The sequence below is a fragment of the Emydura macquarii genome, unplaced genomic scaffold, assembly GCF_026122565.2.
Source record: "Emydura macquarii macquarii isolate MOO-44397 ecotype Brisbane River unplaced genomic scaffold, CSIRO-AGI_Emac_v2 contig_18, whole genome shotgun sequence".
Classification (NCBI taxonomy): domain Eukaryota; kingdom Metazoa; phylum Chordata; order Testudines; family Chelidae; genus Emydura; species Emydura macquarii.
In genome coordinates, this window is record NW_027130155.1 from 12,631,437 (window position 1) to 12,654,969 (window position 23,533).

The following is a 23,533-nucleotide window of genomic DNA, read 5'->3' on the forward strand; positions in this document are numbered from 1 at the left end:
GGTGCCTTGTCTCATCTGTCTTAATCTGGTTGCTTATTAAGCAGAAGTTTGCTTTTCATATCAATTTTTAATACTCATTTCTTACAGCTAAGTGAGAATTGGAGCATCCAGCTTGCTCAATTAAAAGCAGTTCTGACCTAGTTCCATGCAAAAGCAATAGAGCGCCTGAAAAAAAGTCTCACGAACCATCCCACTCAAGGAGACAAGACTGACATTCATCTAAATATTAATTCAACACATGCATTCATGGAATGAAGTATGGCAGAGCTAATAGGGAGGCATCCCCCACTGCTACCCTGGTAGCCTTTAGGTATTACCCTATATATAATATATAGGGTAAGCACCTTATTTCATAACTGCAATAGCTTCAAAGTAGTGCCAATGACTTTAGTGGGACTATTTGTGGATGAAGATACTCTTCATTGAGAATAAGTATATCAGAATCTGGCCCACAAAAATTTAAAAAGACATGGATTACAATACATAATAGCAGGGACAAGGTTTAAAATGTAACAAACTAAAATTAGTAAATGTAATGTAATCATTTGTCTGGCTTACCTTTTTTGGATCCCATCCTGCATGTGCTAATCATTGCTAGCATAAGTAGTCCTACTGAAATCAAGTTGAGCGCATGTGTGTTTTCAGGATTGGGGTCTTAGAATGTAAACACTTTGGGGAAGGTACTGTGTCTTCCTTTGTCTATGGATGATCTGGTTGTCCCTTCTGGCCTTAAGCTCTATGAGTCTATAGCACCTATCTTTTGTCACTGTAAATAATAACTGTGAACTCAACAATATGTGGTGCTGTTGGAGCTGACCATAATGAATATTCTACTCTGAGAAAGGAGTGCTGGAAATTACTGTGAATATATTGTGGTTTATACTGTTCTGAAAATGAATTGTTGGTTGTGGAATGTTACCATAGATACATATGTTATTCTGAGACTCAGAGAATTTTGTGCCACTTCAGGAATATTAAACCCCAGGCTTCTGGATTTAAGACAACCTTTAATTATTTGAGATCAGTTGTGAGACCTAATGTGGAGGGCAGATGGTCCCCCCTCTGCCTACTGCACGGTTCCATTCCTCTGAAGCATCTGGTAATGGACACAACCAGAGAAAGGATACTGGACCATAGCTGTGATCCAGTCAGGCAATGCCTATGTTCTTAAATTCTCAGAGTGGAGGATTTTTTCCATCAATTTACTGTTTGAATGAGCTTACCATGCAACACTGAACAATTGTCATTAAGATTCACTTTCAACAAAAGAACTTGGTTAGCGTCTACAGTCATTCAACTATTCCTTTTCTCCAAACACTGTTCATCACACTGAACACTCCATTGGCCGTTCCTGGTAATCACGGGGTCAATTCCAATCAATGAAATAATAAGTCTGGAACATTTTCTACTTGTATTTTAACCCTCCCACCCTCCCCTCCAAACACCTGAAAATTTGATTTATGGAGTGAAAAAGCAGGATATTTCAGATGTCCTGGGTCACTGGGAAAGAACAACAGAATATGGTGCTAACTTGGTAAAGCTGAGCTATAGGGTCACTTTAACAAAAAGGTGAGAGCACAGATTTTATGGGTACGAGTTTAAAGCTTCACTTGCAAACATAGTTTCTTTTAATAGAAACTAGTGGTATAATAGAGCTGTTGAATATTTTTGTTGAAAAGCTTTTCAACAAAATAGAGATTTTTGAACTATATGAACAGTTCACATTATTTTGTACTGTTGACATTTTCCAATTTTTTGTCAAAACATTTTTATTTTGTTCTTAAACATTTTGTTTACACTAAAATTGAAACAAACATGTTTCGGTTCTAATTGAAAAATAATTTTTCACTTTTTAAAAATCCCCTCTCCCTTTTTTCACCTTTCCCCCACTTTGCCGATGGGAAAAAGGGGTGGAAAGAGAGGAGGTGGAGGGGAATCAAATATATGAAAAATGACATTTTAAATTTTGATGTAAATCAAATCAAATCTGAACAGTTTTTTTTTAAACTTCATTTAGATGATAAATAAAAAAATTCTGTGAAAATTTTCAACTGAAATTAACATTGTTTCCTGGAAAATAATTGCCATTTTTCTAACAGCTCTGAGTATAATAAATTTATTAATACTAATTTTTTGATGGTTTAATTTTTCAACAGATATAAGTGCCTGCTTTTCAGTACTAACAGAAATATTCTGTTTGTATTTTGTTCTTTATACTTCAGTTGAGTGGTTAAAGTATTTGATGAGGAGTAAGGAAATCTGGGAGTTATTCTTGACTCTGCCACTGATATGGGTCCTGATCCTGCCAGGCCTAACATGTGTGTTCAATTTTAGGCAATGTGTAAATCTTTGTGGGATCATGTCCAAGTCAATTGAAGACCAAAGAATAACACTCAGATTTACCGACTACCAGTCACAAACTAACGCCTATACCATGCTGCCTTTCTTATGCCCCTTTATCTTGGTTAATACATCTCAGTGTTACAGTAGATTCATATTTCCAAAACAAGTTTTCTTTTTTAATTATGGATGTAAATCTCACATCTGAATAAGGTTTACCCATGTCTATCTGATTCAAACAATGAGACTTGTTTTCTTTCAGCTGAAGAGTTAGACAATCAATAACTCTCCTATTCCCACTGAATGCATGATTAAATGTTAATTGCTTGTTAGTTTTTGTACCAAATAATTATGGATGGATTAAAGCCCAGTTGAACCCAACTCTTTTTTGTTTATAATTATTATTTCTGTGTTCCCATATTTCTATTTCCAGCCTCAGCTGAACCCAAGAAGTTGTAGAAATCCCACAAGTTTTCCAGCTCAGTATCCGTATCAAGGGGAGCTGGATAATCCAAATAAAACATCTCTGTACATTTGAGGTTTGTCCGTCAGTAATGGTCCCATGGAAGATCCATGTCATTGGTGTGTTTAGATAAGATGTCCCTGGCAGGCTTTTATGGAGAGCTTGTGAGTAGGTAAGAGGACACAGTAACCAAAATTTATGTGGAATGTTGCAGCTAGTCACATTGATTAATCCTCCCTATACCACATATTAGTATCCATAGTGTGGACATACAAGTATGCTGAGTCATGGAGGCTTTTCGTATGGAACCACGTTTTCATAGAAGAAGTAAAGCCCTTTCGCTCCACCTAGTGAACCCAAGAAATTGTTATTCTTTATTATGTAGATCAGCAGGGAAAAGACATTTTAAAAACATTAAGAAGGGCAATAGTGGCCAAAGTGTTGCAAGGATTTCAGCTCTTCGGACAGGAACTTTTTTCTTTTCTTTGTTCTCTTCATTACCATACATGATTCCCACCATCTTCTCTCTTACAACACCACGGATTCTACAGCTAATTTGTTTTACTATAGGAAGTGCAGATAATGCATTTAATTAACCTCTGTCTCTTGTCAAGAAGCAGTGACAGCAGCTCAGGAGATCCTCGGAGTAGCATTCAGATCATAAGCAAGTGTAGGAAAGGTCTTCTTTTAATGATGACCTTCAGTACCTCCCTCAAGCTCTGCTGTACACATTCTAATTTTGGAAATGGAAAGCGGACTTTTGCTAGCAAAATTAATTTTTGCTTATGGTAAAATTGGTGAAATTGTTTCAGCTCTGTTGCCTTTGGAAATGCAAAAATGATCATTCTACTTTCTATAATGCACAATGGTTAGGTTTTTTTATTTCTCTTCTTCACTACAGTTTGCTTTAAGCAAACTTATTTTGAGCATATTCTGAACAGACACACACATACAAACTAATGCCTCCCATGGATTATAGCAGATCTTTGAAAATGTGTGTTATAAACATGCTGGTCCTAAAGAAAATTTTCTGTTAGCTTAAAATATAGAGGGTCTGTACTTTGAAGTTTTGACTGCTTGAAAGCACAGAAGGACTTGAGTTCTATCCCCGTTTACAAATATGAAACTCACAGTACCCACAGTTTGTGTGTACAGGTATCCTGTGACGTCCTAAAGGAAACGTATTAATACTGTCAGAGGAAAAGACTCCCTGCTTAGCTCATGGCTGCCACATACCCAGAAGGAGGCACAAAGGAAGGTGAGACTCTGAAAGAGAGAGGCTACATCTACCGTATGAGCTAGGGGTGTGACTGTCCTGATCTAGTACCCATAGTTACACTAGCTCTCAGCAAACTAGCGTGAATATAAATAGCAGTGTAGCCATGGTAGCACAGGGAGTGACAGAAGAGGCTGAGCTGTGCCAGATACAAACTCGCCTGAAAATGGTGGCTATGGACTCAGCACATCTCATCCACAATCCATACCATCACAGCAACGCTACTATTTATACTTGTACTAGCTTGATGAGAGTTAGTGTGCACATGTGTATGCAAGCAAGGTCTGAATGAGCTCTCCCTTGACATCTAATTGTGCACTGGGGGAAAAGACTTCAGGAAACTTTGCTTCGATACACCTGTTCTGTCTAGGTGTTCAACAGACAGACCAGCTTTGCCAAAGTGATCAATTTTGGCTTGTTTTGGGTTACAATTCAATTTAACATTGAATGTAGGGGTAATGAAGTGTTGTTATCCTTATTGTATGAATAAAGGGCAGCAGAACTACACTGAGCATGCCCTGATTGATGGTGTCACCCTAAACTGAACCTCACTTGCTAAGGATGTCAAATCCCACTGAAGATGAGAGGAGGTGGGGCAGATGTTTCTATGGGATGGTGTGGAATCGGCCTAAAGTGTCCTAGACACCATTTGACCCTCCCTGGCATTTAAAGACAGAACTGACTGGATTCAACTGAGAGTCCTTGTTGCTGTTTAGTGATTGCTAGAACTGATTAGCTAGTCTAGGAGCTAAGCCTTAGACCTCGTACAGGGACGGTGTTTCAGTGAAAGACAATGAAGAAGCAGCAGCAAAGAGGTTTCCTACTACCAGTGAAAATCACTCAGAGATGAAATTGCTAAGAGCTGGGTTATGTGAGGAAAACCTCATAGATGGACTACTGGTTTGATTGTATATGGCAGTTCCTAGGTTCCATAGCACAGGGAGGAAAAAATCACTGTCTTTAAAAGGTCAAAATCCACATCTTAAAATGTTAGTTATTACTTCATTATTAGTTTCAGGGAGGAATATGTGGGTACCACACATGGATATCTCCTCTCTAAAGTGCTCAGAAATAAATTTCAACAGATTGTATTTATGCAATTTAACTGAAAGTAATGCATGTTTGGATTTCTGGAAAACAGCACAAGGTTAAATGTTTTTACTTCTATTTGTATTATTTCTAGGCACACATCAATCTGTTGTGCATTCTGCAGTCTATATATTTAGAAAAAGCAGTAATAAACTCTCAGTGTATAATGCATTGCCAGTTTTGCTAGATGACTGTACAATTTTGAATATGGGCTTTTATAATCACAAATGTCAGATTTAGGTCTAATAGCCACACACAGCTGATGTAAATTGACATTGCTCCATTGATTTCAAGTGAGATATACTGGGTTACATCAACTGAGGATTTGGCCCGAGAGGTCTAATTTTCACAGGCATAATTTTTTGTGGCTTAGAAAGTTCTGTGCAGATAAACAAATGGCACTCAGAACTCAGAGACCATCACAAACCTCCAGGTCTTCAAGTGCAGAAAGTGCTGATTTGCTTACCGGTGGCATCGATTAAATACAGGCCAGAGTAGATGCCTGTCATTGAATTTATTTATAAATGATTTATTTCTTTAAACATGTTTAACATGGCCAAGAAAACCTATATCTTACTTATACATACAATCAACACAAAATAAAACCTATTTTAATCATTTGAAATCATGGTAAAAAAATTGAAGACAGCTTTGTTTACTCAATTTCTTTTTGACTTTTTTTAACTCATAAAAAGAAATGTTGATTGAGCTGGTAACCAGAAATTGTACTTAGAGATCAAGCGGCTGAGAAACAAATGCAAGGAATAAATAAGTCCATACTCATCAGTCAGAAGCAGCAGCTGTTTACAAAAAAAACAAAAAAACAAAAAAAACCTGAGTAATTATTTATGAAATTATATCTTCTTCAATGATTCTATATACTGCAGCAGTCCCAAGAGAACCTGATTTTTTCATGAGCCTAAATTGCTGAATTTGTCTCCTCTTCTATGTCATGGTCCCAATTAAGGAAATTATCATGTCATTTCAAAATGTGTGTTTTCTATTTTAATGTGTGTGTATAACAAAGACATTCTTTGATTCAAATAATAAACTACTGATTCTTCTGCCCCTCTGAGGTTCCACTGAAGATCTCACTTCTCTTGACCCCTTCTCCTGGCTTTTCCCCTCCATGTTTATTTATAAATACATAAGCAGCTGAAATACAATTCTTCTTATTTTTTCTTTCCTGTTCTGCCATTTTGTTCTTTTCCCTTCCATTTAATTGCTTTTATAAAAGTGAATGGAGTTACATTAGTGCAAAACTGAGGTAATTCAGTTGTATTACTAAGGAGACCATTACCTCAGGGCCAGAGTTTCAAAAGAGCCCAGCTTCCTTCTAGGCCCTTGCCAGAGTTTCATAAGTGCTCAGCACCCAGTAACTCCCACTGTGACACTTATGGCTGGATTTTAAGAAAAGCTCAGTACCAACATGCTGATGCTGTTTTGAAAAACTGGCCATGTAATTCTGGTGCTCACGAGGTAGCTGAACTCTTATGAAAATCTGAGCCTGACGGCAGGTGCTGTGCTCTTTTGAAAGTCTGGTTTATACTTATCAAGAGACAAAAAGACAAAGGCATGTCTAAGGAATTGAAGACAAGGGTGGGGAGACAAGAGCAATTGAAAATAAACAGCAAAGCCAAAAAAGAAAAGAATGAATAAGAGGAAAAATGACCAAAGAAAAACAGAAAGGGGAAAACAGAATCCTCTACACAAAAGTGAAGACAGACATAAGCATTAAGGCAAGTGTGAAAAGAGGGTAGAGAGAATGAAGTACTCATAAACTCAAAGTACAGTGATTAACATTGCCTCTTTTGCATAAGATAACTTGTTAATGTTACCTAAAAATTGGCAGCATCCCTATAATATATAGTATATTGTTACCATCAGGAATTAGAGGGAAGTGCTGCAAAGAGCAGCAACACTATTTGGTTATCCTGTTACTCAGTTATATAATGCAATTGGCAAGAGTTTAAGCATGACCGCTGTATGCAGTTATGTTGACCGAGTCACTCAGTTTGCCCAGAGCATATGCAGTAAATATCTGTCTGAGCCACATCCTTAGTGCAGACTGAATTACAGATATGAACAGCCTTCAGATTTTCGCATGTTTTCTGTATACCTCTGTCTTTTCTGTCATCATGTAGCTATGTAGCCACCCATGATGATAATGTAGAACCAAAGTGAGATGCATGGGCACACACACACGACTATAGTTAAAACTACAATACAGTTTTATCTATAACATTCTTTTTCAACTCATTCATTTCAGCCCATTTGATTTAGCTGGGTGAAATGGTATTGAAAGCCACAAAGAGGGCCTGCAATTTCTGTTTGCATATTATTTATTTCCATTTATTAATGGTCTTTTCTATTGTAAATATATAAGAGCTTCCTTTTTATATGCACATTTTCAAGCCAATGGGAAATTTGTTGTGTAGTCCACTGCAGTGACCACTAAAAAGATTGTGTTTGTGAGTTTCTGCACACATTGTAAGATTCTTGTATGCAATGAACAATAGTTGTAATGCCACCCTCCTTAGCTTCTCCACAATGTCTTGCAGAGTCTGTGGCTTCTGCCCTATGGGACATTTCACTTTACAGCTGTAAGTGAAAGATAGGGAGGAAATTTGTGATGTACTATTTTCAGAAGTTTTGGAGGTTCAGTTTAGCATCTGAAGATTTAGATAATTATTCACATTTTCTGATCCTTCTTGGTGTCTACCAAATTGTAGCTTTATAAAATTTCATTATAATCTTTCAAACAACATATATGGAGGGGGGAGTGGCTAAACACTAAATTAAAAATTAATCTAGTCAGATTCCAAGCTGCCATCATCCATCCATGAAGATTTTAAATCTATTATATGCCAAGGAATTAGTTCACAAAGTGATAGGGAGAAAGTTGAAATTTTCATTCTAGCGCTTTCCAAGGAGCTAGCATATGGATTTGCATCCCTGTCGGATAGAAAAATATATGAGAAAAGAAAGTTTACAGAAATTAATCAGATCATGCTAGATGCAAAATTATCTTGTTAGAGTCATATGACAGTCTGAGCTCTCACTGTGTGTGATGAACTCCTGCCAATGTCACTAGTAGTTTCCCCTATGTAGAAAGAGCAGGATATCAGAGTTTGTATACCTGGTGGATTCAAGATGAGAATTTTGTCCTAATGAAAGTGGGCTTGCACGTCATTCAAATCTAATTGCTCACTTTCCCAATTTACAGGCCTTTTGGCATTGGAGGTGTAGCCTGAAAGGGGAGTTTTAGCACAATATCTGCTATCGCCATCACACTCTCTGCAGATGCATAAGTAAGGCCAGTTTCAGACGCAGAAATTTGGGAACAAATTATTTGTGACCTTAGGTTAACATAATTCTTGCAGTTTCCTTATATGGATAGACACCAAGCTGATTCTGCAGCCCTCCCAGCTAAAGATGGATTGCCTGGAGTATTATGCATCCAGGATGACTGCAGAATTCAGTCCAAGAAAATAGCTGATACAATATTTTTATACATACTGGCCAAAATGTTCAAACCTAGTTGCCTACTCTTAGATTCCCTGTTGAGGTATTTAAATAAAAGCTCTGAAAAGATTTAAAAAGATGCTGAACGCCTGAAGTTCCAGTTTGTTTCCATGGAAAGTTTGGGTGCTCAGACTCAAATTCATGACACTTGTAACTAGGTGCCTAAATACGGCTTTAGAACCCTTGCTTTACATACCCATGTTTGATAATTTTGGTAGCTACTAACATAATAATCCCAATGAATGGCCAAATCCATTCCTGGTATAAGCAGACAACTCCACTGGGTTATGTTTTGCTCTTAAAATTAATAGAAACTGAGCATCCAAATTTTCTATAGCAATTTTGAAAATCCGACCTATAATTTTTTTAAAAGTTATCTTTTAGCTAACTAAATTTATCCCTTAGGTTACTTATTTCTAAATCTTTAACTAGACCAAGGGTATCTTAAATTGCTATAAACACCAGTTGGGTTTATATAGGCTAATTGCAGAGAGAGTGTGTCATAAAAATCAGGAATAAACATTATAATCCCAAATCAGAGGTTTTTACAGTAATATAAACTGAAGCCTTGATTAATGCCTTAGCAGTTGGATTTAAAGGTGGCCCAGGGAGCAATTCAAAAATTTCAAATATCTTTTTTAAAAATAAAAGTATTAGAGTTTTAGAAAAGATTTATAAAATAAACATACTATAGATTTTCCATAGTAAAATCTGCCATTTAATCAGGCTTCTCTATTTCTTAAACTAGTTTTGACAGTATTTTGGAACCATTCTGAATCCCATTGCTAAATATATTTTTCTTATTCCTATGAAGGGTTTCATGATTTTTAAATTTTTTTTTGTTACATGCGTGCACGTGCACACACACACACACGACCTTTGACATTTGTGGTTTTTGAGGGTGGGTGTGGTAATAAAGGGATGGATAGCTTTCATCGAGAACTTTGAGAAATGCTAAGCTACACCCTTACACTACACTGTAAGCTCAGGGTTCAAACTAAAGCTTAAGCCTAACTCCCTTTCCATCTACACACAAATTGCGCTAACCCAGGGCTCAAACACAGAGTTCCAGGACCCATGGGGGTTGATGGTTCAAGCCTCAGTCAAGCCAGGATCCAGGGTTCAAGCCTTGTTACTTTGCAGTGCAGATGCAGCCCGAGTGGATTCATACCCTGTGAAAAGTACCCTACAATCCCATGGGCTGACTTTCTTTGTCCTGTGGACAGGCAGCTTTGGTGGACAGTCAGGGTTTCCCACACTACACCATGAACAAAGGGCTACAGCCTCCACATTTTGGGAGGGCACTAGGAAGCCCAGGATATGGGTGGTTGCGTTTGGGCCCCCATAGTGCAATGTAGATGCTGGAGCCCCAGCGTGGGACCCAGGTTTCAACAATCCCTAGCCTGGGGTTACAAATGAGTGTAGATGCTCAAGCCCTAAATTAACAAACGTAGGGTCTGCTAACTCCAGTTCTACTGACCCTGGGCTGACATTGCAGTTTGGACATACCCTCATATCTGGGAGGCTAATGGGAGTAGGAGCTTATCAACTCTGCAGTGACTGATAGGACCAGATCCACCATCTTTCAATGAGCACTTTTATGTCTGCAGAGGAGGTTTCTTCATCTCCCAAAGCTAAAATAAAATCCAAGAATACTTCAGGACAGCCTCTTCATATGGCCTGTGGAAAGGCAACATGACCATGATACACAGTAGCCTGCCCTTCGGCTGAGCTGCTGCAGTGCATCATGGGAAATGCAGTTCAGCGGGGGAGTCCAGAGAAGAGAGCAGAAGGGACATGAAGCATCTATACTACAGAACAGCACTGTAGCACCACAGGCAGACGCAGCTTAATAGTGAGCCTACTTGAAATGAAACGTTTTGACATTTCCAAATTGAAATGTTTATTCAATGAAAAGCTTTGTTAACTTGACATTTCCTCCCAATTTGGGATGAAAAGAGATGTCAAAATATCAGAATTTCCCACAGGACACAAGTTCCAAATTTTGACCATCTGTGCCCATTTCTTATCTTACCCAGGACAATAATTATTACTACGGATATAAAATGGAACTTGAGGTAAGCCTATACCAAAGGGAGCTAAATGGATGCCAATGCACATTCTTTCCTGATCCAGCAAGGTTCCTGAAATTGCCTTTAGTGGGAGTTTTATTTGTGAGAAGACCACATGGTCGAATTTTAACTAATAAGAATAATCCTGAGGGCTTGTCTATATGGAGACAGCAAGATAGGGTGTAAATCTACATTGCTTTAGCTTGTGGCACACTGCCTGCCTGTGTGGCTCCTGCTATCAGATACAAAAAGCTCTGAGGTGCACTTTGACCTACTGCTGGTGCATTCCGGAGCTTTTTGTGCACAGTAGCAGCATCCACATAGCTAGTTGGTGTACAGCATGCTACAGCGCTTTACCTTTCTGTGTGCTAACTCTCAGTAGGGTAATAGAGAATTATGGCAGAGATATTCTGAACTACAAAAAAAAAAACTGACACAGAATAAAACCCACTGAACAGACTCTGCCTTTGGATACGTATGCAAAATTCCCACAGAAGTCAGCTGGAGTGGCAACCCTGTAGCCAAGTCGACTTTGCTCCATGACTGCTACTGTACATTTCTACCATGCTCAGTTTGAATCCAAAATCCTGTATCATGCAATTTTTTTAAAAAACCTTACATTTGTCAATGAGTACTTCAAACAAGTGACTGAGGGCCAAATTGTGCATTTCATAAGATGGAAACAACTTTCTTTTCCTAACCCCCACCTTCGATTTTGTTTCCAGAAATTTGTGCAGAAGAAAAAATTATATTAAGCTGACAAAGATAAAAAAGTTCCAGAGTTGGTTGGCATATACACTGCATTTGCTTTCCTGTTGTTCAAATAAATGTAGTGTATTATATCCTGATTCAAAATTGTGTAAAAGCCTCAGGCTTTCTGCATGATTTATATGAGTAAGATTTCTTAAGAACATTTGAAGACAAGTATAGTCTACATTGTCTTCCACTATGTGTTATTACACACACCAAAGTGTGACAGCTTGGTCCGATTGTACTTTCAAACCCCACAATTTACTCTGTTATCATGGATCTTTTTTGTAGAATTACATGAGAGATAATGTTCATCATGTACTTGGTTACAAGTCATGCTACAGTGGTTTCTATCACTATAATATTTGAGCATAAACCCTATTCTGGTAATCCCAGGAGATTAAATCACACTGTAAATACCAGATGAAGTAAAGCAGGATTAGACTGGCAGTCTGTTTACTTCCTCTACACAGCAGCACTCCAGAATCTTTCACTGTTAGCTTCATTACATAACATGGATGGTTTGTCCTTAAAGAAACTAAACTTGGCCTCTCTTTAATTCCTCTTCTCTCTCACTGCTAATGGTCAATAACAAGCACTTTCTCTCCCCTTGGAAAGGCAAACAAATTGCTCCTTGGTCAGCCAATAAGAAAGCTGCTTCTTGAGTGGATTTTGAAGGCAAGATCTGCTTTAAACTCATATCTGAAATGCCCGTTGATAGTTTGCAGTCAATTTCAGTCACATGGAATAGACAGAACTTCTTTTTGGGGTCATCTGTGAAATGGGAGCATAGAGAGATCCCAAAATGTCAGCATCTGGAACTAATGAACACATTCACTGTGGGAATTTCTCAGGGTTCCAAGGCCAGCCTGCCTGCGCACACCAACAAAGAAAAAGCCTTACAATTTATTCATTCCCTGGATGATGCTAGATTTGTGTTTGTTTATTAACAAACAATAATGTTTATTGCCAGCTTTACTCCTCCACCGTTTCTCTACCACTTCATTTTAATTATTCCTAAATGTTGTAACATACTTGACAATTGTCCCTTATTACAAGAACCTTCTCTCATTCTGGATCCAAATTTGCTTCCATCCCACACACAAATCTGGTGTTACTGTATTTTTATTACTGTAATTATTTGTGGCAAAATTATTGACTCATGGAACTAAGCTTTCATACAACACATTTATGTTTGCAGGCTGCCAAACTATCAGACGTGACTCTGGCTAATTTCTGCACTGACTTCGGCTCAGTGGGATACACAGAGTAATTCCCTTCTCAATGCCACTGGTTTAAATCCATTGGATTCAATGGAGTTACTCCTTGATTTACACTAATATACATGAAAAGAGAATCAGGCCAAAGGGGAAGTATAAAACACCAGCGGGGTGTGTAAAACTCCTGTAAGCGACAGGAGAAGCAAGTGCTGACTTCAGGGGATACAGATATTATAAGTCAGTTCAGAATTTGCTCCATCTCCCTATAAAACTTTGGTAACCTGAAGACATCATAAATACCATCACTTATCAGGCTGTAAGCCAGCACAGAATTTGGCACTTTTTTGTTACACCTCTGTCAAAAAGGTATAATGTATTGTTAGTACAAAAACACAATAGAGTGCTTCAAAATCACCTGTTTTTAAAAAAAAGCATTTGAGCTATTCAGGGTTCAAGATATCAAATTCACAAGCAAAGAAATCATATCAAGCTCACTTACTTTGCTCATCCATAAAAGTTTAGGGCCAAATTCCTGACACTGTCTTCAGTTTCATTGACTTTGAAGGATTTGGAGACATACTAATATCTGGGCAAAGTTCTACCATTGAGAATCACAACTTGTGTAGTCTCAAGGTCAGAATGCTGCAAGATACTGAGTATCCTCAATGTCCACTGAAGCTAATGGGAGTTCAGGGTGAGACCTTTAGCCAGGAAACAATGCCATGCGGTTCTTTTGTTGAAAGCAACTAGGATATTTATCATGTTCTAACATAGCTGAAGTATTTAAGGACCTGATTACATGAGGTATGAATCCCACGAGAGTTTGGGGCATTCCAATGGGCCTTGGAGAGCACTCAGCACCACAATGGAGACTCTCAATACCTTGCAGGACTGGGCCTTAAATCTCTCACAGTCCTCTTTTGTAAGCCTTCATAATACAGTTTAAATAGCTTTGAAACCTTGATATATAAAATAAAAACATGAAATATAAACAGTTTTCATCAGTAATCAACCTTCCTCTGACTGCAGGAATACGACATATATAATTCATGTTGTTGAGTTATGTGGTTATTTGCACAGTTCTGATTTAATAAAATATGACAAGAGTTATAATTATGTAGATAAGACAGTTAAACATTGTATTGAAAACTTACTCTCTGCAGGCTCTTTAGATCTTCTGCCACTGGAGGACTTCCTCAGTAAACTTCGTCCTGAGGTAAAGAGGCTGGTTAATTCCTCTAGAGGACTGGTCGGTGTTCTAGAACGTGAACCACTCTGTGATGATGACCCGTAGGTATTAACCGAGGCATTTACCATCTTTCCCCCTTCTTGCAACATATTTCTGGCTGTAGAATGAGGCACTGATGGAGAGCTTCTTGAGAGACTTCCTGAATGTACAGAGTCATAAGGTGGAGGTCTTTTGAGGCTTAAGGGGGTAAGAGACCTACCCATACTCACAGGAGAGGGTGAGGCAGAGTGACTTTTAGGGTAACCATGCGGAGACTGTGTTCTGTATAAGGTAGAAGGATGAGGAGGTGAGGACGAGTGCCCAGGAGTAGAAGTTCCATGAGATACTGTCTGGTCTTTCTCCAGTTTTTGATGGCCTGGTGTGTGAGGTGGCAGTGAAGATGGAGAAGCTCCAGCTTGTTGTTTGATGTAAGACACGTTTTCTAATACAGGAAGCTTTGTGACCTCCAATGGAGTTAGGGGAGACTCATCAGAATTTGGGGAACACTGCACTGGTGCTGGTGGAAACACCAATAGTGGAGGTCTATGAGAAAGTAGATTTGGAAATGGTGGGGGGATATCACAAAGCAAGCCCTTGGGAGTAGATGGCACTGAGGACTTGGTGAATTCTAGGTCAGGCACTGTGGGAGTAGCACACTGAGAAGAACAACTGTGATGGTCATATTCACATGGACACTTTGAATCTTGGCCTACATCATCAAATGTAGGGTATTTCATCTCCTCATAGACTGCTTCACTTTGGTCATCCTCCTCTTTTTTGAAGTCTCTTAGTATATTGCCAACCATCTCAATATAAACAGGCTCTTCCTCCTCTGTGTCTGGGGCAGGACTGCTGACCTGTGATAAAGAGGCGTCCCTAGTGAGCGTTTTCTTCAGGGGGCCATGCTTTTTGATGTACGTTTCATCAAAAGATGTGCTTAGCTGAGTGTTTGGATTTCGTTTAGGCTTAGGAGGAGGAATCTTCTTGGTATATTCATCACTGTGAGGTCTTGGTTTGGCTGACGCTGCAAACAGAATGTAATATAAATTCATCAAAAATACTTAAACTTCTTTGGACACAGAATTTCTGTTACCATCTTGTAATTCTAGAATGGATTACTTGGGACTGATTCATGGTTGCAGTACTCCAACGTTACACTAGTGCTACTTGATTGAAAAGAATGGCCTGCCCCATTCAAAACCACACCCTGCCTCAGAGGCAACACGTAACGTTTGATAATGGGGGGGGGGGAGAGGACACAATTAAAAGGTTGGGATGGGGCACCTGATCACCCCACGCATTGTCTCTACTGCCCAACTCTTGGCCCTTTGCATGCTCCCCTCCTCGCTGCCTTCTCTCCCAGCTCCCCCTCTTGCTATCTCCTCCCCACTTTACCCCTTCGCTCCACCCCGACGAGCCCCACTGCTCCTCCATAAATCATCCTCGGATAAGCACTGGAGTGGAATGGAGTGGAGTCGGGGGGAAGTGATTTCCAGCCCGTTCCTGCCCCAAACTTGCAGGCTCTGCAGCAGCCCCCTGGACAGGGGTTTAGAGCTCTTTTCACCCCTCCGGGACCTGGCCCCAAGGAGCATGGGGCTGCTCTGTCCCCTAGGCTTTGTGCCCAAGGCAGCAGCCACATGCGGCACTGCTCCTCCTGCAGAGGGTGCCCTCCCTGCTGAGCCAGCCCTGGATGGGTTCCGTGGCAGCCAAAACCCCTGCAGAGCCCAACACCGGCAGCTGGTTCAGGAAAGGTGAGGATGGATCTGCTGGTTCCGCCCCAGCCCAGTTTTCCACTGCTGGGCCCTGGCAACAGCTCTGCCCCACCTGCTGTCACCACCGGGCTCCAATGGCCCTGCCCCAGCCCAGTGTGCCACCCAACTGGATGGTCCCTCCATGGAAAGCCCCGAGACTCAGCCGCTCCTGCGGAGCCCTCTGCACTGTGATGGCTCCACCCTGCAAGCACCCAAGTGCTGGTGGATGCCTGGTTGGAAATGGAAGGCAGAAATCTGGGGGAGGGGGATGTTACCCCGCGTGTCCCCCCACACGTCGGCTCTGCCCTGCTCTTTCCCAAATCTGCTAAGGTGCTCCACAATTATACTCTTAGTGAGCAGTTCCTCCTCCTACAGAGGCTGTCCTCTCTCACACCCTTTCAACAGGGAACGTTTCACATTTAAATACTGCTCCACTGAAATATCACTATGGTTTATGAAAACGCTGGAGAGGCAACAGTTACACCAAGGAATGAACTTGTGAACATGAAAGACCCTTTAAGACCCCCAAACAATCGCATTGGAGTTACAGTGGCATAACACTGATTACAGCAACACAGTGATGAATCAAGACATCACTGGAGGTTTCCAAAAAGAAGCTAGTTAGCCATCCAACTTGGATGATTTAGACACAACAAATCCTCCATTTTGGCAGGGGGCTAGACTATATGACCCTTGTGGTCCCTTCTAACCCTGTGATTCTATGACTCATATTTATAATACCATCCAGTAGAGGGCACAACAATTCTGTTTACTTCTACTGATGAAGTATATTTGTACTTACTGTGATGTAAGTACTGTAATACTTATCTTCAAAAGAATTAGAATGAATCATTTAGACTCCATGTTGTGAAATGCCACAACTTCAATGGAAGCTGAAGGGACTCAGCATCTCAAATGATTTGAGCCTTTTGAAATGGTTTAAATCTGGAAGCAATGTATAAATCTGTCTTTGAAAGTACAAGCTGAAACATTATGATGAAATTCATTTGAAATGAGAGGTCAAGGATTTCATAGAAACTATACTCTACAGATAAAACAAGAAAGAAACAAGAACATTATATGTAGGTCTTTCTGTATAAATAGTTAATAAAATGTCTCATTAAAGGTTGGGGGATAAGTCAGTTTTTCCTTTTAAATGGAATTAGCCAACTCGCAAGAAAAATCAGCAAGATCACTAGCCCTTATCTATATTCCTACACAATAAATATCCCTCCTGTATGGAAAGCCCTGATACCTTATAGATGTATCCCATAGCTCTAAAAATCCTAAACCATGTCAGTTTAACATGCTAGTCTTCCAGAATTTTACTTATACTATATTTTTCCATTTAATCCATTATTGTAGATCTCTATGATACTGCTAAATCTACACTTAGAGAATTTTCCAAGTACCTTCTGCTGACCCATCAGAAAACATCTAGAGAGTTTCTAACGTTAAACCAACCAAGGAGCACTTGTCAACTTAAAGGACCCCTTCTAGAAGCTTAGTCACAAATGCACAACTAAATTCAGCAGCAGTACATTGTCCTACCAGCAGGAAGACCATATTTTGACAGTGTACTTATGAATCCCAGCTTTGGGGTAGGAAAGGCTGGCATTATGGCATGTGATTTTACTGTTTTGTTTATGGGGAAAGGATTCTAGCATACTAACATCACTATTTTGTCATACTAGTGTTTTGATCCATTAGATATCATTATTGCTCACTGCTAAGACATGGAAGATGGAGTAATAAAGGTTGAAGTTAAGTAGAATGCTAGTTCTGTTTAGGAATAAGTAGACTTGGGTTTATATTGAGTATTGAGACCACATTCATACCAATAGTATAAATATAACAGGTAAAAAGGATTTCTTCTGAGAGGGAAGGAGGAAATAGAGACTTAACCAGATTTTTAAAAACGTAAGTGTTGTAATACAATGTATTCAAATGTGTCAGGGGTAAAATTTTCAGAAGGGCCTAAATGAGTTATGCCTGGCCTACACTTAAAATTTAGGTCAACATAGTTACACTGGTCAGGGGTGTGAAAAATCCACACCGCTGACTAATGAAGCTATGCTGATCTAAACCCCAGTGTAGACACAGCTAGATCAATGATACAGGGAGGTGGTATCCCTTTCCATTTCTATACACTGTGTCTACAGTATGAGGTTATGCTGGCATAGCTATAGTGCTGTAACTATGCCAGGATAGTCCCCATCATTTAGGTATATACTTAGGAGCCTAAATCCCATTTCCAAAAGTCTCTTATGGTAAGGGACATCCAGGAAAGTTATGCTGAATTCACTAAAGGTGTGAATTTACAGTGTATCAGTTAAAATCCCAGTGTGGATGCTCACATTTAGATGCTCACATTTAGAAGTAAAGTAGCATTAGAAGGGCATGGAGTTGTACAGGGAGCCCTGGAAATAGATGGAAATGGGAGGATGGCAAATGGGGAATTTGAGTGGGGGGAAATGCAGAATACATAGAAGCACTGGTGGGTGCAGTGCATTTGGCCTACACAAGCAATAAGGTGTGTGACTCTCTAATTAGCATAAAGGAGAAGATAGACCTGGACAACATTTTCAGAAGTGACTTGGTTGTGGTCTACACGTCAAACTTCTTCGGGCATAGCTATATCGGCCAGGGGTGTGAAAAAAACACACCCATCCTGAATGCATCTGTCCACATAGTTAGTGTCATTCAGGGAATGAAAAATTCACACCCCTGAGCAACGTAGTGAAGCTGATCTAACCCCTGGAATAGACAGCACTAGGTTGACGGAAGAATCTTCCGTTGACCTGGCTACCCGCTCTCGGGGAAGTGGATTAATTACAGTGGTGAGACAAGCCCTCCTATCACTGTAGTGACTGTCTACACTGAAGCATTACAATGGTGCAGATATAGTCTGCCAAATCCTTAGGAATTTGGAGCCTGACTTTGTGAGGCTCCTAAAAGCATGTTGACACAGAGACACTCAGGAAAGTTACTCTAAATTAACTCAAGGTGTGAGCACTATTTAAAGCACATTATACTCATGTGTGGATGCTCTCATTCAGCAGTAGAGTGGTCTTACTTTGATTTAACTTAATTAACTTGTTCCCATCCCCATTTTTCCCCTTGTCAGAGCCTGTCTTCTTGCCCCTCAGCCCCATGTTTTTGTCTCTCAGGTCCGACTTCTTTCTGACCAAAAAAAGTCTATTGTATTACATACTAGAAAACATTTTTGTATGGGTTTTTATGGATTTGAAGTCAACTACAGCAGTGATGTGCAGTGTTTCTGCAAATGCCATGTGATGCCATATTGCACTGGTCTAACACACGGATGCCCTTATCAATAGAAAGATCAACTGACCCAACTCACAATATAGGATGGAAGATAAGTACCTATGGGGTGACTTTCCCACCCCAAGTCTATTTTATTTCTCCTCTACTGTATTTTAAATAAGTTGAGTGTAATATTTTTAGTAGTAGAATAGCAACACAAGTTAGATGCTTCCCCCTCTCCCACAATCTGTAGGGCTCTAAATATTTTTTAAATTATTTATTTAGAAACCTACTGTATATTACTTTCACCAGGAATATGTGGTACTATAAGACTTACAAGAGAACCTACCCAAATAAACTTCAGGAGGAGGGGAGGAACAGCAGAGGCCTCTGGGTAAGAAGGGGAGCAGGGAAGTTGCTACACCCCTATATGGGGTGTAGTGTACTCTACCATTGAATTGCAAAGAAATCATACATAGTGTCAAACTGAATTAACCCCATGATGAATCAGGCTTGCCATTATTATTAGTTGTAGTTACTATTATTTTTTTAAGGCTTAGATTCTAGACCACACTTCTGTACTAGGAGATGAACTTTGTGGCAGAACCCATGGCTGCAGAATCATGAAATACCTGTTTCCAGACTACCCCTCTGAAAGAATTGGAGATGGATCACAAGAACACTGCCATTAAGAAAACTGTGCAACTGTAATGAAAGGTGCAGACAACGAGTCTGCAAATTTATGTGGAGCCAACATTTGGCAGGGATAGCTGTACACGAGGAGCTCTGCCAAGGTCCCCTAGTTAATGAAAGCGGATTATCTGGCAATCCCTGTGAGTGGAACAGGCAGCATTTCCTTAGTACTTGACATTTATCGGGCAGGGAAAGCATTCAGTGTGCCTACTGGGAATGCAAACTCCTATGAAAAGCAACCATGGCTGACACATTGGTGATACACTGCAGTGTTTGCTATAAACATGGAATAATTAAACGCTTTCCAACATGGATTATTAGGCCACTGGTCACTTGTTCTTAGTAACCTGCCTCGATACCTTGCTACTATTACCACTTCTAAGCAGTAGTGGCCTGATTTAAAGCTCACTGAAGCAATGAAAAGACTCTTGTGGACTTCAGTGGGCTTTGGATCACATCCTTATATCATGCTGCTAGATGTCTTATTCTGACAGGTGCTGAGCCTCCACAAATCTCACTGAAGTCAATGGGAGTGGTGGATGCTCAGCAACTCAGCCTGTTGTGACCTTCTCTAAACATTCCTGCATTTGTTGTTCATCTTCACAGGGTTCTGGGATAAAGTGGGAATTTCCTGCAGTATTTTTATTAATCCTAGGCATGCCTCAGTTTCTCTCTGTACATGGCATTGCTAACCAGTGGGTCAGAAAAGGACTAACGCTGCTCCTGGAACAGCTCAGGAGACAGGTGTGCGTGCCACCTTGCTGTTGCGTGGAGAATGAATAAGATCATTAAAGAACTGCCTGAGATCGGCCCAAATCTACAGAGGGTCCAGCAAGACAAAGGGATGCCATGACTGAATAAATCAAACACCTAATAGCAGGAAACCCCAGCTGACAGGACTTGGGAACTGAACTGAAAAAAAAAAAGGTGGCAGGTGACTGGAAGAAAGGGCTTTTTGGAGAGACTCAGGAGCCCAGATTGGTAGAACCCTGCAAATCCATGGATATCTACAGACCATTCCCTGCAGATCACGGCTGCTAGCAGGGTTCAACAGCTCATCTGCTAGGGGTGGCAGGGGCTCAACAGCTGATGGAGGAAGGCTGACCCCAAAACAGCTGATGTGCAGATGTGGTTAAGTCTAAAAGAGGGAGGGCGGATTGCAGTTGGGTAAAAGTTTATTTCTGCAGATGTGGGTTGGATGTAGATGCACATATTTGTATCCACACAGGGCTCTACAGATCGGAGGAGACAAAAGGGAAAGGGAGCCACAGATGGAGTCCATCACAGTTTGGCTGGCCTATCAGGGCACTGTTTGACCACAGTGGACTATGGCTTAAGTTCTGCCTCTTGTTCTAATTCTAAGGATTTTAAGGTCCTGTATGGCAGGTGACTAATAAATGTTTATCTTGGTCTGGAAAAGGCTGCCTATGGCACTATGAACATTCACTGAGAGCACTATGCCATGAAGCAGCACAGTACCAGACTGCCACAGGAGCAAGGCTTGGCCCAATTCGCTGCAGGAAGCCACAGAGAGAGAGAGAGATGGAGCGCTGGTGCTGATTGCCCTGTATTGGAGGCCACGGGCCTGCCCTGTGGAACTGCATGGGTCCTTGTGGCCTGGCACACTCAAAGGGTCACTCCCAGGAGACTGGTGACAGGCTGGGACATAGACCCAACCCTATGACTCCCTGGCAGCCTCATTCTGCATTCCTCTGATTTTTTCATAGATACATCGAATGTAAAGCCTTTCTAGTCGGACCACCCCGTACATCACAGGCCCTTACATTTTTTCCCATTTGCCAGTGTACTGAGCCCAATAATTTGTGCTTGGCTAGAACGTATCTTCCAAAAAAGCATCCAGTCATGATCTGAAGACATCAAGAGATGGAGAATCCACCACTTCCCTTTGCAGTGTGTTACCATGGTTATCACTCTCAGTGTTAAAAATCTGTGCCTTATTTCCAATTTGAATTTATCTGGCTCCTTGTTATGACTGTCTATACTAGCTTCCAGTAGATTAAAAAGCCCTTTAGTACCCAGTATTTTCTGCCCATGAAGGTATTTGTACATTGTAATCAAAGTCACCTCTCAATTTTTTTTTTTTTAAATAAGCTAAACAGAGTGAGATCTTTAGGTTTTGCATGCTCCAGCCCTTGAATTATTTTTGTGGCTCTTTTCCGCACCCATTCCAATTTTTCCACCATCCTTTTTTAAAACATGGACACCAGAACTAGGCACAGTGTGGTAGTGGTGGTCTCACTGCTGCCAAATACAGATGTAAAAATCACCTCCCGACTCCTACTCATACTTTCCTGTTTAAATGTCCAGGGAACACATCACTCCTCTTTACCAAAGCATCACTCTGGGTATGTCTTCACTGACGGTGGCAAGTTCTCCGCCCTCAGACCAATTTATCTGGCTCAACTGAGCAGAAATGAAGACCCGCTCAATCAATCCAGAAGTCGATTCAATAAAACCACTTCCAAAAAAAGAGTAACGCTGCATTGACAGGTATGCATTTCCAGTTGGTGCAGTATAGTGGAGACGGTGCACAGAGCAGACTTTAGGAAGTCTAAGCTCTGCGTAGCTTGCGTAACGCCTGTTGCCTGCCACTGAATTTGCTGGTAAGTATAGACCAGGCCGCTCATGTGTTGCTCGTCCACTATAATCCCTAGATCCTTTTCAGAGTCACGGCTTTTCAGGATACTGTCACCTCAGCTTGTAACTATGGCGTGCACACCTTGTTCCTGGATATATGATTTGCACTGGGTATATTAAAAAGCAATTTGGGTCCACTAAGGGTTAAAAACATTGCTTACTAGAACTGTGTAGAGAACAGAAATTCTGTTTCATGAAGGATTTTGAGATTTAAAAAAAAAAAAAAAAAAAAATTCATTCCAATTAGGAAGAAAACCCCTGAACTTTTGAAATTCTCTGTGAAAGAAAATTTGGCCTGAAAGAATTTTTTCCCAGTCAAAACATAGTGTTCTGACAAAAAAATTTATTTTGATTGACTTTTTTATATTACAAAATTTTTTACAAAATCAAGATGAAAAGTCATCTTGAAAGGAAGAAAATGAATAAATGAAAATAAATAAATAAAAATAAAATAAATAAATAAATAAATGAAAATGAAAATAAATTAATAAATGGAGCATTTTGACATTGTTGGAAGTCCTCCCCCTCCCTTTTTTTCCTCAAACAAAAATTTCAGCAAAATTGACATGATTTTGTGAAATATTTTGATTTTGATGGAATTGCATTTTCCATCAGAAAACGATTCCATGAACACTTTTCTGACCAGCTGTACTGTTTACAGTTAAAATTCTGCAGAAACACTGCAAAAAGAGAATGATTTTACTTGAAAGCTACTGTTCCTGTTTAGAACAGGATTACAAGAACCAGTTGTGAGATGGAAGATTGAGTATTAAGCGTCTGGAGTGTGTACTGTGATTGGTTTGTAATACAGTTTCACAAGTACCACACTATTGGAAAGGAAATACAACTTTGGTACATTGTTACCAAATCCTCCCCTGATCCCAGCATCAGAAAGCCCCAAATGCAGCAGAATCAGCGTGATCTCACCGTTTTTGGTATCAGCTATGGGGATTTTTGCAGCTTTCTGCCTGCGATAGGTCCAATCTCCACAGTGGCTCACATGGAAAGAAAAGGCAGAGGGCATGGTCAGTGAGTTTGTGAATTGCATAGATCCATTGGCTCACCAAGTCACATGAGGGGAGTTGTACCACACGACGGTTTTTCCTGCTCACAGCCTGTGGTTTCTGCCATGGAGCAGCTCCAACCCCAGCAAGAGCAGGCTGGGACTAAGGATTCTATCCCTCTGTGCAAGGTGAACATT

General features: G+C 40.2%; 1 protein-coding gene across 7 annotated transcripts in view; it reads right to left on the reverse strand.

The window, feature by feature from the left end:
* The window catches only part of NYAP2 (neuronal tyrosine-phosphorylated phosphoinositide-3-kinase adaptor 2), a 101,546-nt gene that overhangs the window by 15,931 nt on the left and 62,082 nt on the right, over window positions 1-23,533 (reverse strand). For 5 of the 7 annotated variants that reach the window (XM_067561817.1, XM_067561895.1, XM_067562153.1 and 2 more), the window contains exon 3: window positions 13,890-14,987. In XM_067561817.1, coding sequence (XP_067417918.1) covers window positions 13,890-14,987 — 1,098 coding nt within the window. Of the gene's footprint in view, window positions 1-5,762; window positions 5,969-11,835; window positions 12,389-13,889; window positions 14,988-23,533 lie in introns of those variants that run through there. The other 2 variants (XM_067562332.1, XM_067562244.1) reach the window with 2 other exon arrangements.